Source organism: Peromyscus leucopus, chromosome 2, assembly GCF_004664715.2.
Source record: "Peromyscus leucopus breed LL Stock chromosome 2, UCI_PerLeu_2.1, whole genome shotgun sequence".
NCBI lineage: Eukaryota > Metazoa > Chordata > Mammalia > Rodentia > Cricetidae > Peromyscus > Peromyscus leucopus.
In genome coordinates, this window is record NC_051064.1 from 110,090,727 (window position 1) to 110,105,694 (window position 14,968).

General features: G+C 52.5%; 1 protein-coding gene across 4 annotated transcripts in view; it reads left to right on the plus strand.

The window, feature by feature from the left end:
* Ssbp3 (single stranded DNA binding protein 3) overlaps nt 1-14,584 on the plus strand; it is a 150,197-nt gene extending 135,613 nt beyond the window's left edge. For 2 of the 4 annotated variants that reach the window (XM_028888126.1, XM_028888145.1), the window contains 9 exons: nt 2,330-2,394; nt 2,979-3,027; nt 3,631-3,666; nt 4,147-4,201; nt 5,407-5,477; nt 11,049-11,127; nt 11,990-12,018; nt 12,113-12,214; nt 12,886-14,584. In XM_028888126.1, coding sequence (XP_028743959.1) covers nt 2,330-2,394; nt 2,979-3,027; nt 3,631-3,666; nt 4,147-4,201; nt 5,407-5,477; nt 11,049-11,127; nt 11,990-12,018; nt 12,113-12,214; nt 12,886-12,915 — 516 coding nt within the window. In that variant the 3' untranslated portion in view covers nt 12,916-14,584. Of the gene's footprint in view, nt 1-2,305; nt 2,395-2,978; nt 3,028-3,630; nt 3,667-4,146; nt 4,202-5,406; nt 5,478-11,048; nt 11,128-11,989; nt 12,019-12,112; nt 12,215-12,885 lie in introns of all 4 variants that reach the window. The other 2 variants (XM_028888118.2, XM_028888136.2) reach the window with 1 other exon arrangement.
* Nucleotides 14,585-14,968: the final 384 nt, after the last annotated feature.

A 14,968-nucleotide genomic window follows, 5' to 3' on the forward strand; every position in this document is an offset into this window, starting at 1 on the left:
AAACTAGGTACCGATCTTCCAGCCCCATGTGAACTTGTTCTCCAAACCCGGGTTCAGCTCAGCTTCTGTTCCTGCCTTACCGGATGGGCCAGTGTCTGGCCTTTCTGGGCCTCCAGATTGTCCTCTGTGAAGTGGGAGGTATGGAGTGACCCTTTGGGGTGTGCATCTGTAAGAAGAAGACTTGCCATAGCTCGGTGCAGGATGCCACCTTGTTAGCTGGATGGGATTGGAATCCTCTGTCTGCATCTCCCATCTGGGTCCGTGTCTTAGGGTTCCTATGCTGTGAAGAGACACCATGACCTCAGGAACTTTTAAACATTTAATTGAGGGTGGCTCCTTACAGTTTCAGAGGTTCGGTCCATTATCATTATGAAGGAGAACATAGCAGCGTGCAGAAAGATGTGGTGCTGGAGCGGAGAGGGCTACATCTTTCAGGCAGCAGGAAGTCTGTTACATTGAGGGAAGCTTGAGAAAAAGAGACCCCAAGGCCCGCCCCCACACGACACACTTCCTCCAACAAGGCCACACCTCCTAGTGCCACTTCCTTTGAGGGCCATTTTCTGTCAGACCACCGCAGGCAGCATTCTGCATCTCTAGATAGCCTTCTTTTGGCCCATGCTTTGTGCTGTGATAGCATCCTGACCTCCGTTAGCCCTGGAGTATGAGGCCTGCCTCTTCCTGGGAGGAGGACAGGTGTGTAGCTCTAGCACCTGGAAGATCTTTCTCATGGACCAGTTCTCACCAACCATAATGAGCTAGCTTCCTGTGAGGGGTGGAATGGGGGCAGAAACACTCTGTGATCCCACAGCAGCACTAAGGGTTGTGGTGGTTCTGCTGCTGTCCCCTCTGGTCACCATGCACCCCTTGGCTCTAAGAGCACCTCAGAACCAGCACTTCACAATCAGCACGGGTCCCCGTAAAGCTAGAGGCACCTGACCTCTTTGTCCCTGATTTATAGACAAAACAGGGTTGTGGCCCTGCAGGCAGAGCCTGGCCCTTATCCCAGCGTAGCAGTGACCCTTCTGCTCCTTTGGCGCCTCCTTTTGTGATCTCTGAGGGAGTTGCCATGGCTGCTGAACATCCACAGTACACATAAAACACGTGGCACAGTTTTATTCTCCATAGTGAGGATTGTCATTTATGTAGTTGCCGGAGTCATCAGCAAGTGGCCAGGCTGAGGTCAGCTGTCCGGTGGACTCTGCTTACCATGCAGGTGTCTACCCAGAGCAGGCCCAGCGAGTGAGGCTCTGTGTACGCTGGCCGCAGCCTGCCCTCCCTGTAGGCCTCACTCCTCGACAGGTCTCTGGATCTGGCTGCCTGTATCTTCTAGACTCAAGGCCTCTCTCCACGGATGGCCTGCAGAATAGTGGGCCCCTCGGTGGGGAGGTTTGGGAGACAGTCCTTTGTGAAGACCTGTTTTCAGCCCGGGGTTATCTCCACGCTTGTCTGACCCACACTGTCCCCTGGCTTCACCTCCTTTCCGTCAGAGGTTTTGGGAAAGATCCAAGGCTTAGGGGTGGTGAGGCCCTGGTCTGCCATTTGCTAGCTGACTGTGGCCAGCTGCTCCCTCTTAGACCCGCAGCCTCTTCTTTTGTGGAGGGGCACTGGCTTCAGAGTGTTGTTACAAAGACAGACAGACTCAGTAGAAGAGCAATGTGTGGACAGCAGTAGGCAGGCAGCTCATGCCGGAGCTCGTTGCCGCCGGCATCCGACCACCTACTTCTCAGATGCCCGACCGGGGCTTTGCCCAGGCGTCCGGTTGTGCAGCTTCTTCTGTCCCCTGACGGTCTCTCCGCCAGTCATTGGCCCCCTGGGCCTGTAGAGTTGGGGTCTAGCCATGGAGAGACCGTCCTGATGGAAGAAGGCCCTTGGAGTCCAGCAGCTGGGGAGGGATGGTCATTGTCCGGTCGGGGAGAGTGTTGAGCACCCTGAGGTCGGTGGCATGGTGGGCTGGGGCCCTCTGTGGTCTTCTCCCTCAGAGTCTCGTGGGACTCCTGTCAGCCGTCGGCGTTGGACCGGGTAGCCGAGTCAGCCCTTCGGGCTGCTGAGGCCTGTGGGGAGGGGCTAACAGCAGCTGGCTGAACAGACACTTTAGGGGTTATCGTGGGGCAGCCCCTGGGAACGCATTGAGTGTTGTGACTGTCCCTCTGTGCTGGCTTGTTGTCATTGTGGTCCCTGTCACTCGGTCCCCATCCTTTCTGAAAGAATGTATGATGTTTTTCTCATCAGGTTGTCTCACAGACTAACCCTCACTTATATTCTGTGTTTGTCTTCCCCTCCCCGGTTCCCCTTCTCCTTCTCATAGACTGACCCTTGGTTATCGTTGCAGAATTACGGCAGCGGCATGAGACCACCACCCAACTCCCTCGGCCCCGCCATGCCTGGGATTAACATGTAAGGCAAAAAGGCCCTGGCTAGTGCCTCAGAGCCTGTGGCCTCCCCACCTACTGTTGGAACCCCAGAAGACTCCTGAGAGTCACTGGTGCCTCTCTGGGCCTCAGTTTGCCCATCATTGGGATGAGAACTCTGCCTTATACAGTGTCGTGTGCCAGGCACAGTGGTGGACACGCTCATTGTTCAGGCTACACCTGCAAGGGGTGGTTATTCCCTGCCTGTGACGTCGCTGAGGCACAGAGAGGTAGAGTGACTTCCTCAGACTTGCACAGCTTCAGTGGCTGATCCAAAGATTTCACCCCTCATCTCTAGTGCTAGATGAGAATCTGGGGCCTGTCTTCCTAGGGAAAAGCAGGAAGTCTTTTATATATATCATTTTATGAATACGATATCATTTACAAATTTTACACAAAGTTTGAAGGAGTGCGTAAGTGTCCACACATGGAACTACCCACCCCCACCCAGAGTCAGGGCCCCTAGGACTTTGTGGACTGATGTCAGCTGCCCCTCTGCCCCTGCTGGCTCCACGCCGGATGGAGAGTCCGGATCACCGCTTTCATTGTGTCTGTCTCTCCTTCCCTCAGGGGCCCAGGAGCTGGCAGACCCTGGCCCAATCCCAACAGTGCTAACTCAGTGAGTATCCAGGTCTGGGGGGACACATTTTCCAGGAGAGAGGTGTGGGCACAGGGTAACTCCTGTCCCCGGGAAGCGGTGTCGGGACGGAGAAGTGCCCCCGGGTTCCACCTGATGCCTCTGGGAAGAAGGAGGCTCATATGGGTGGAGCCCAAGGGCAGTGTGCTGGGGTCCTCAAAGGTGGTCCTGCCCTGCAGAGGCTCATGGGTACCAGCTGAGAGCCCGGGCTCCAGGTGCATCATGTGTCCAGAGAAGAGGGTCTGGTGTCCAACACTGAGGGCAATGATCAAGGGGCTCAGTGCAGACAAGCTGGGGAGAAGGGGTGTGGGCGGCTGTGGGTGTTGCTCTCGTCCACACTCCCAAATGGAAGGCCTCCTGGGACCGTACTCTGAGGCTCCGCTGAAGACGACAGGACGAGGCCAATCCCCCAGGACCACCGCATTGTGGCTTCACTCATGTCTCAGGCCGCCTCCCCTGGAAACTGACCGGGCTGCTAATTCACTGGGTCCCCAAGCCTCTCCTAAGAGTGGGTTTGGGAGTGAATGGGCACTTGTCTGCCAGGGAAGGCAGCTCCAATCCATAGCTCCTAAATCTTCTTTCCAGATCCCGTACTCCTCTTCATCACCCGGTACCTACGTGGTAAGTGCAGCTACAGATTTTGACTGCCCAGTGCAAGTGCCCAGCTGCCAGGCATGAGGGCCCCTCGGGGTCTACTGTGTTCCCTGTGAGAATACCTCTGAGCCCAAGATCCAAACTGCTAGGACCTTTGCTGTCAGTGTTGAGGTATTTGTGCAGGCCCAGAGTGGCCCAAATTTCTCCATACCTGACCCGGGAGGGGTCTCCTTCTGAGCGGCTACCCAGCAGGCTGCGTATTCCCACTTAGTGCCTGCCTCTGGCTTTCACTAGTAGGTGCGCACACACCCACCACTGATGCCTCTTGGCTTGAGAGGAAGAATGTAAGTCCAGCTTCCTTCAGGCTTGTATGCTCCAGTTCTGTGTGCAAGTGATGCTCAACCCCGGACGGTGCCAGGCTTGCCCAGGCACTGGCAGGTAGCGGAGAGGCCTCCCCAAGCCTCTCATCACTACAGGCTACTGACGACAGATTTTATCTCATCTCAGGGACCCCCTGGTGGTGGCGGCCCTCCAGGAACCCCCATCATGCCTAGTCCTGCGGGTAAGAGGGCTCGAGGGGAAGGGAAGAACCCGGTGGGGGTGGGGTGGGTGCTGTGTGGTCCTGAGGGCTCTGTTGCAGACCCTGGCCTTCCGGTCACTGCTTCCTGAGTAGTGCTTCCTCTCCTGGGCACTGACACCTAGGGATTTAAGGGCTGTGAACCCTTGGTATCACTAACCCATTGTGTGGCCTCAGTCAGGTGACCCATCTTGTGCTCCTTTACACTGCTTGGTAAAGAACAAGGTTTAGCTGAGGTCAGGGACAACAAGGTTTCTTTGCCCTAGGTGACTCAGAAAGGGTCTCTGGGGCCCTGGCAACTTGCAACCAGGATCCTAAGGCGCGCGCTCCCTGAGATTCCACATCTCTAGGCTTCTGGTCCTTTGCCTGAGAGATCTCCTTTCCCTGTTTCTTTTATCTAGAGAGGGTGTGTGTGCACGCGAGGGCAGGTGCACACGTGCACATACACACAGTGTCAGAATTATCGTCTCCTTGCTAAGAATAGCATTGCAGTCAGCCAGAAGGAGTGTGGCATACATCCCCTACCCAGCCCAAAATAGAGGAAGAATTTCTGCTCCTAAGAGAACACTGCTAGCTGATTCCTGAGGAGACTTTCCTGGCTAGGTGGGGTGTGGCCGGAGCCTCCCCTTCCAGCTCCCTATAAAGGAAATCTGCTCAGCTGCAGGGGTGGAGCTGGCTGCAGCCGCAACCAGCTCCCGCTCCAGCTCCCCCTCTGCAGCACTGATGAGCGGCATGACCTACATTCAGACTGGGTCACGTTAACCCACTCCGTATGTTAATGCGTCCCCAGCCCCAGCCTGGCTCCTTACCCCTCAGCCTCGCAGAGTGGTTCTGGGTAACTTGCTGCCTTTTCTTTCCCCGGGTGGGGCCGAGAGGCAGCCCAGGTGTGTGTGTCCTTGTGTCCTTGCTAAGCCCGTGGATCAGAGCTGAAGTCCCCTGTGCTGTACCCTGCCCTGCTGCCCAGACACCCTGAAATTCTTGGGTGTGTGGTTGAGTGGTTTTCACAGTTGAATTTTCTGTGATTAAAAACTTTGTGAATCTTCATTAAATACAAATTACCCAGAAGATGGTGATACTTAGAAGAAATTTTAGGTGATAAAATACAAAAGAATGAGTTCAAGTGCCACGAGTTTGTTTTAATTAAGAAATAAATTAATCACCTCGACTCTCCGGTTCCCACTATTCTACAGATTCAACAAATTCCAGTGACAACATCTACACAATGATTAATCCTGTGCCGCCCGGAGGCAGCCGGTCCAACGTGAGTCTGCCTTCTGCTCATTTACATACCAGATACCATAACAAATCATAATTAACTTCATCAGCTGAGGGGAAAGCACGTGTAATTGATTTCAGCCATTTGTTACCAAAGATGGATAAAAGGAACCATCAGAAAAGTGATTACCTCTTGGGCAAGTCAGCCCCCATCATACCGCTGGGGGGGGGGGCTGGGCTCACCCTCTGCCCAGGTGTGAGGATGCTGGCAAGGGGGAGCAGCAGGCCAGGTCGCAGGGCCCTCCAGCTTACACCCCGTTCTTCTGGTCTAGCTGTGCCACCTTGGGGTGTCCCTCTCTCCCATCCTCCCTGGTTCCTGAGCATTCTAGCTTTGGGTGAAACCTGAGATGTGCCTTTGGGGACTTGCCTCGCCCATGGCACCGCCAACGTGGCATCTGTTCACCTCTGCTCCGGCTGTCCTCTCATCTGGAATGCCACCTACTCTCCTTCTCATTCGCTGTCCCCAGTGCCAGGTTCCCTGAGCATACTCTGGGACTTCCCATGCCATGCTGTACAGCCAGGTCATCATCGCACTCACCTCTAGAAGGAGCTGGTCCTGGGGTGCTCTGGGCTTGGAGAGGAGGTAGCCTTGGGACCCTCTTAAGAAATGCAAGAATCAGCTCAGGTGTCAGATCCCCCCCCCGGGGGGGGGGCTGCCCTTCACTGAAGATGGCACACGTTTGTCCGTCTGTCGATGAGGTGTGCGTCCAGGACCTTGTGCACAGTAAGCAATGCTCTCCTCCTGACCCCAGCTGCACCACTAGCACTGGATACTGGATACATTCTATCCCAGCAGCCTTCCAGAGGTCACGCTCTTAGGCCTGCCCCCCTGCCAGGGCCACAGTGTTGGATAAATATGGGACGTTCCCTATTATCCAGCCCTCCCCCACTAGCCTGGCTGCCCCTCACCGGGGTTGTCGTTCATCCAGATTTTAACACTAGAATCTCTGTATCCTGAGGTACCCCAGGCAGGAGTCCTGTTTTGTAGCAGTGGGTATAGATGGTTGAGAGGAGAGAGCACCAAACCCATACGGGCCCACTGCACAGGGTGGAAAACACAGGTTAAGTCAGATGGGCGTGGCGTAGGTCATCCGTCACCTACAGTCACCATCATTGTATTTTCCCAGACGGTGGGTGCTGGTGGGCATCACTCAGGCTGTGTTATCCTGAGGGCTGTGGCATCAGGGCACGGGCCTCTTTCTGCCCGCTGCTGTAGTTTTCTCTCAAGTTGGCATCAAGGTGGTACTGGGTTTGCATCTAACATTATGCACACTGTGACCATGTGTTTAGGAGTTGAGGTCACTGAGACTGAACTGTGACGGTGCCGTGCCAGCTCCAGCGTGACCCAAACAGCACCAAAGAGAAAGCTAAATGGCCCTTATTTTTCTGACAAGTGGAAAGGCACACAACTGGCTGAGGACACTCAAGAATATTACATTGCATGTAGACAGGGACGTAGGCATCCTCAGAGAGGGGCTGGGGAACAAGCACACTCTCTCCCAAGTCTATGGCTACGGGCACGTCCTTCTGAACCGCAAGCTCTTTTTGTTCTCCAGAAAGTTATCATGAGCATCTGTCTGACTGACTGAGCACTACCATCACCCATTCCCTGATTGCACTGTCACCAAGACAGGTGTGTTCCAGATCTAGTGGTTGTCACGGAAAGTCCTGTGTGGGAAGCAAAGGGAAGGGATTTGATAGCAGACATCCCAGCCCCTTGGGCACAGCTATGCCCACAACAGTTTACCAGTGACACCTCGCGTCATTGTAACGCAAGACTGCACCCCGAGTGTGCAGTTCAGGGTTAGAGCACAAGTACCTCGAACGCAGGAGACCCTAGGTTCGATCCCCAACACCACCCAGGAAAACAAAACAAAAGACAATTTCCTGCTAGGTCCTTTGATTTAAGAACTGGAATTCTACATTATCTTGATTTCCATGAGGCTTGTAATGAAATTGCAGAAAGCAGAACTGTTCTCTTATTAAATCTGGCTCGAGTTTGCTCATTGATCTGCATGTTCAGCAAACAGTTTTAGTATCGCTCTTGGCAAATTCATCTGAAACCCCTCACCAGTGAAACAAAAGCATCTCACACCCCTTGTACCACCACTATTCTGTGACAACAGCCTGCAAGGTGGAAGTTTAAGTCACTTGGCACTTTACAGAAGAACTTCATGCAAATTTTACTTCCTTCAAATAGAGAATACCAGCCGGGTGTGGTGGCACACACCTTTAAACCCAGTATTCCGGGGGAAGGCAAGAGGATCTCGTGAGTTCGAGGCTAGCCTCGTCTACAAAGAGAAACCCTGTCTTCACACACACACACACACACACACACACACACACACACACACACACACACACACACCCCGCCTCCCGAGAATACCTCTTTTGTGTACCTGTAAAATGACCGTCATCGCTGGCAACCACAGAGAAGTTGGTAAACGTTGGCTTTAAAAACTCAATATTTTTGCCAGGAAATGATGGCTTTAAAAAACTCAATATTTTTGCCAGGAAATGATGGTGCACACCCTTAATCCCAGCACTTTGAAGGCAGAGGCAGGTGGATCTCTGGATCTCTGGAGTTTGAAGCCAGCCTGGTCTATAGAGTGAGTTCCAGGACAGCTGGGACTATACAGAGAAACCCTGTCTCAAAATCAAAAAACAAAACAAAACAAAAAACCACACACCTCAGTATTTTGCTGGGTGTGTTGACAGTGTGTGCCTTTGAGTTCAAGGTCAGCCTGGTCTACAAAGCCAGTTCTAAGACAGCCAAAGCTATACAGAGAAATCCTGTCTCAAAAAACCCAAACCAAGACAAACAAAAAACACCCCATAACTCATAGTTTTTAAGATGAGACGTGCTGGCGTGGTGACTCACACCTATAATCCTGCACACAGGAGGCAGAGAGGCAGGAGGATTACCATGTGCTTTAGGCCAGCCTAAGCAACAGCAAGTTTGAGGTCAGCCAGGGCTCTATAGTGAAAACCAGGTCTCAAAACAGAAAAGCAAGTGTGCCAGGAAGGACATCCACATCTAATCTGGGGATCTGTTGAGGAAGGATGAGAAAAGGAATGGAATGAAAAGGGAAACGTGTGTGCTCACCTGGGTGGTGGCGCTAAACCTCACGCTGAAGAAGAGTGACTTAGTTTTTCAGGAGAGGCTGCCGGAGAACTCAGAAAATGCCATGGTCAAGGGCAGCCATGTTAAATAGAACTCTCAGTTTCTTTTATTAAAACTGCCTTATTTGGAATTCTACTTGGATCTTACAAGTTCAAGTATCCTCGTGTGAATAAGAGGTTTAATTGAGTAGGACATATGTCCTATGTGTGCTAGTGTTTGGAAATGCTGGCCATCATGTGCAGGAATGTCATTATTATAAAGAAGGGTGGCCCAGCAGTTTTGAGGAAGGAAGCAGAGGTCGATGGAAGGTTAGACATGTCAAGACAGAGGCATTATTGGAAATATAGTTTCCTCATACATGGCATTTCTTTTTTTTTGTTGTTTTTGTTTTTGTTTTTGTTTTTCGAGACAGGGTTTCTCTGTGTAGATTTGCGCCTTTCCTGGAACTCACTTGGTAGTCCAGGCTGGCCTCGAACTCACAAAGATCCGCCTGGCTCTGCCTCCCGAGTGCTGGGATTAAAGGCGTGCACCACCACCTCCCAGCTAACATGGCATTTCTTTAACCAACCTGACTACTAACTGCTGCTGTTAACTAGTCCTGTTTTGTTTAAGTAATGGTGTTTCTGTATTAGAAAGTTAACCAATACAGACTAACTAGGGCTGGGACCAGCGGCACACCCAGGCAAGTCGATGAGGCTTCCCTCCACACACCAGCACTCGAAAATGGGCGTGGGAACTGGGAGATGTGCTTGCCGTGCACATGTTCAGTCTCCCAGAACTCCTGGGGTTGGTTGGTTTGTTTTTAAAGCTGGACACATGCATGTGCCTGTACTGCCAGCACTGGACGGGTGGAAGCAGGCTAACAGAGTTCACAGGTCAGCAAGTCTAGCTGACCAGAGAAACTTCAGGCTCAGTGAGAGACTTTCAAACACTAAGGTGAAGAGCAGAGGAGACTCATAACCGTGACCTCTAGCTTTCGTGTGCGGGTATACACGTTCACCTCCACACGTGTGTGCACAAAAAAACATGTATACATAATTTAAAATAATTAAAAATACCCCCCACCCCTGAAAAAGAAAAAGAAAACTTTAAGCCAGGTGCTTTGGTGCGTGCCTGAAGATGTAGCTGCTCTGGAGGCTGAAGCAGGAAGATGACTTGATCCCAGGAAGTAGATGACTTGATCCCAGGAAGTCAGGGCTGATCAAGGCAGCTGGTACCAAGTCATCTCAAAAGAGGACAAGGAGAAGGCTAAACAAAATGTACAGAATGGAGAAATTATACCAAAAAAAGACTTTAATTTAAAATATATGTGGAGGCCAGGCGGTGGTGGCACACGCCTTTAATCCCAGCACTCGGGAGGCAGAGGTAGGCGGATCTCTGTGAGTTCGAGGCCAGCCTGGTCTCCAAAGCGAGTTCCAGGAAAGGCGCAAAGCTACACAGAGAAACCCTGTCTCGAAAAACCAAATATATATATGGGGAACTCTGACAGCTCAGTAATAAAGGACAGCCTAGTTAGAAAATGGGACAAACATCTGGATAGATGTTTCTCCAGAATTGTGCAAACAGGCCGTAAGCACACGAAGCAGCTGTTAAGAAATGCTACCTCCTCTGTGCAGCCCATTCTGATTTCCCTGCCTGTCTCTGAAGCTGCAGTCGCTCCTGCCTTGTCTATGGCTGTGTTTGGAACTCAACCAGCCACTCTCCTGATGGGTGGCTGTGACACAGGTGTGACCCAGCGTGGTCCTCTCTCTGTCACGTCTAACACACCCGCCCCAACCCCCAGCCCCCCCCCCCCAATCCAGTCAGCGTCACAGGCATCGGCTCTCCAGGCTAGACTCGGGGGTCACTCGGGACCACGAGGTGTGGCCTTGTGTGCCTTCCTTCCTGAGGTGGGCTTGAGTGACAGACAGGATGGAGTGGATTCCTCACTGCCCCCTGAAACGTTCTGTGTCTGAGGGATAGCCCCATGATAGGCGGCCCTGCTCTACTCAGCTTCACCTCTGCCCCAGGAGACTGCGGAGTCAAGATACGTTCCTGGGCAGTAATGGCTGGTGAACCAGACATCTACCCAGAGTGGGTCAAGCAGTGTGAGGAGGCCCAAGAAAAGGGCGGGTGGGTTGGCTGTGCGTGGAACCCGGTGGCTTCGGTCTGGTTCCTTTGCCCTGGGTTTGCTTATTTGACTGGTACATACAGCCGGGCGGGCCCCTCAGTTGGGCAGTCCCCAGGGCCAAGATAAGGAACCTGCTCCGGCCACCTGGGTGCCAGGAGACCCACCAGCCTGGAGCATCCCAGCCTGGAGCATCCCAGCCTGGAGCATCCCAGGTGGTACTTCTAAGACGCTGGGGCCCAAGGCCTGAGTCTTTGGGAGCGCTTGGAAAGCAGGGCGCGTGCAAAGGGCCTGGATCTTCTGACCGTGCTCTGCTTACCCCGCAGTTTCCGATGGGTCCTGGCTCAGATGGCCCAATGGGCGGCATGGGTGGCATGGAGCCACACCACATGAACGGATCCTTAGGTAAGCCAGCGCCCGCGAGTGTTCTACTCTGCCTCCGTGTCGGCCTGGACTAGGCACCTGGGAAGGTCCCGAGTCCTGAACCAAGCTACCTGCTGCCTACACTGGCTGTTCTCTAAACAGAAACGATGTAAGCACACGTGCACAGAGCCAGGAAAGACTTCTCAGAGGGTAGAGAAGCCCACAGAATAGTGACCCAGCAACCGAATTGGGCCAAGCATGGTGACACATACCTACTGTAGCCTAGCATTCAGGAACCTGAGACAGGGGGGTCACAAGTTTTAAGGCTGGCTTGGGTCACACACAATAAGACCCTGTTTCGAAATAAAGAAAAAATGGACTACAGGTGTAGTCCAGTATTCAGCCACTGACTGGAGCATTCGTGAGACCTGGGTAAGATAGAGCTGGGCACAGTGGTACCTGTCTTTAATCTCCGCACTCAGGATACTGAGGTGGTTAATTCATGGCATGCATGGGCCACATGGCAGGATCCTGCCTCCAGAGCCAATGGCTCGGTTGGTAGTGTGTGTTTGGCGAGCGTGAGGACCTGGACTCGATCCCCAGCACCCACGTAAGAGCCGCGCACACCCTGGCATACGTTTCTAATGCCAGCTGTGGAGGCAGAGACGGGAGGATCCTTAAGGCTTGCTGCCATCAGTCTGTAGTTGAATCAGCAAGCTGAATCCAGGTTCAATGAGAGAACTTGTCTCAAAAAGGCATGTGGAAAGCACCTGGAGGTGACCTCTGACTTCCCCCAGTGTGCACTCGTGTGCACACATACATACATGAAAACAGTACCTACGTATACTCAACACCCTCCAAGAAAGGAAGAAATGCCCTGACTTACACTCTTCTTCTCTTTTAGGATCAGGAGACATAGATGGACTTCCAAAAGTGAGTGACACCTATGTCCCCTCCCTCGCCGTCACCCAGGCTGTTAGGTCAGGTTGTTGGGGACATGGGCTCACCTCCTCATCTCTTCCCACAGAATTCTCCTAACAACATAAGTGGCATTAGCAATCCTCCAGGCACCCCTCGAGATGACGGCGAGCTAGGAGGGAACTTCCTCCACTCCTTCCAGAACGACAATGTAAGTCCCCAGAGCCCCTGACCCTTCTAATGCTTGGGTCCTGGTAGTCCCTTAGGCCTGGGGACCCTGGAACTGCCCGCTCACCGGGCTGCTTTTCACCTGTTACTTTCCACCCACCTGCAGAGCCCCAGACATCCATTGCTGGTCCTGCTGCCTGATCCTGTGGGGAGGGAGGGGGCCTGTGTGAAGTCTGGAAGCCTTCGGTGTTCATTAGCAGAATTGGGGAAGCTCTGAGCTGATTGGATAGGCAGCAGTACCCTGTGGGATCATGCAACTTCCCGGGCCCTCCATGCACAGGGGCTAGGTGGCCTTCTATGGCCGTACTCAGTGATGAAAACAGCTTTGGAGAGCACCGGACTGTGGCTGGCCCACAGCACCCTCCAGGAACTGGGACTCACTCATTCCCGGTTCCCCACTCTCTTGGTTTCCCCAAAGAGCTGCCTCCAAGGGATAAGAGCTAGAGGCCGTTGGTGCTGCCAGAATTCCTGGCAAGAGGCATAAGCTGGTCCCAGGGGCGTCACCTAGCTCCTGCCTCCTTGACTTCACCTCATCCCTACCCATTGTGCACCCCGGGCTGCTTGGGCCAGTACGGTACCAAGCCTTCACATTGCTAAATCCATGGCCTCTGCTCCCCACCTGACAGCCACCCCAACCCTGCCTCTCCCCTGCAGTATTCTCCAAGCATGACGATGAGTGTGTGACCCCCTCTCCAAGACGATGAGAGCCGGCATTGCAGGCAGAAGATGCCAGAAATTATGCAAGAAGAAGTGAGGTGTCGATACCAGGAGCCGGGGGAGGGTGTCTCCTGCTCCCCTCCACCCCTCCCACCCACTCCCCGACCTTTCCCAATTTTAGTTACATGCAATAAAAAGGCCAAACTTTTTATTCCGTAAAACATGAAGGACAGAACTCAAAATGTATTTCAAGTCAACAATCAGAAAAATCCCACCCTCTCCTCACCCTAAAGGACCTTTCTGTACGTGACACTTTTTGTTGGTTTTTTTGTTTGTTTGTTTGTTTGGGATTTTACCGTTGCTGGGATTTTTAATTTGTTTTTTGGGGGGGTTTCCTTTTGGGTAAAAAAAAATTTTTTTTAATGGAAGCTTCTAGCAAGCCCTACACCCCACCCCACTCAACCTCTTTGCTTTCTTCTTTAAAAAAAAAAAAAAAAGGAACAAAAAAATGAAAAAGAAAAAAGGCCAAAAAAAAAAAAAAAAAAAAAAAAAGGAAGAAACCCCCTCAAGCCCTTCCGTCTGTCCCCAAGTCCTGCCACCAGGAAAGCTAGTCTAGGTGTGCGATGTCACGCTGACGTTGTAGCCATCTAAAAATAATAATAATAATAATAAACTGGACAGTTTACAATCGGTGGTTTCTTTCAAAAGCTGTTTGGGGCCAAGGAACAGACGTCAACCGTTTCCACATGGGCCTTTGGGGTGTTTGCACTGGGCAAGGAGATGCAGGTGTCTGCTTTGCTCTGGCTGGCCGTCACGACACACCGTCACCCCTGCCCTCAGCCTGTGGCCAGAGAGCCCAGAGTCCCCAACCTGCTGTCGCCTAACAGAGACCATCGCTGTGACCCAGCGTGCACCGCTGTTCCGGGATGGCTGCCTCTTCTTCAGACCTCTCGTGCCCGGCCACTGGGGCCTCCAGCCCCTCAGTCCCCACCATCTCCTGGCAAGAACCCTGCTGGCTGGGTAGGAAAGGCCCCGCCAACAGGACGGCTACGATCTGGGGCATGGAACTGACCTCCACGCTCTGTCTGGTCCTCAGATCCTCGTATAGTGTGCGCAGGCAGGGCGGGCTGAAGTGGTTTTCTTTTTTTTCCTCCTGTTCGTCCTTTTTCAAAGATGGGTATTGGTTAGAATCGCTCTGTATTTGCTTGGAACTGGATGGACAGACTTCGGCATCGCTGTGGGGGTGGGGGGAGCACCAGCAACCAACCAGACACTGTTTCCGGTCCTGTTTTTATTTTCAAAAACCGACAAACCTGATGGTGGAGCCGCCCCCTCCGAGGAGGGGTAACTGGGCTGCCCTGGCCTCGCCCCGTGGCAACCTTTGTGTCTTGCCCTGAAGACACTGACTTCTTTGTACATTTACACCCCCCTCGTGCCCGCCCACCCTTGTAGCTGGTCTTTGTTTTCTTTCCTCCCCTTTCTGACCCATGTATATCATATTATGTGAGATACCATCTGCCTGAAAAAAGACCTTGTGCGGATTCTTGGGAACATTGTAGCTGTTTCTGTGTTTTTTCTTACCTTGTAGTCTGGTTCTGAATTATGAGAGGAAAAAAAAAAAAGTAATTATGATACATTGTAGTTTGTGTACGATATATGTTGATAACGTTTTATTAAAGGGACATCTTTTTCCGCAGCCCTTCCTGACATGTTTGGGGGGAACCCGGGTCGGAGCTGATGATACTGATCAGGAAGGAGAGGCTGTGCCTGGTACCTGAGACTTCTTCCTTGCTCTGCAGGCACCTGCTGCCTTTTCCTGAGCCTGAGTTCAGTGCTGAATACAGTGGCCTGGGGAGGGGGTTGGGACAGGTGGACACCAGTTACCTCAAACCCTTGGAGGTTTGTTTTGTTTAAAAAAAAATGTTAATTTCCATACCCAAAGTACCTGGTGTGTCTGGGGTTGTTGGGGTGGTAGGGGGTTCTTGGCTATTGGAAGGATTTCCCCCCACTCCTTTTTTTTAAATCCCCCAGGCAGGGATGAGGGTGGAAGAGGCTAGCGTTGGGGGCCAGGCAAAGGATT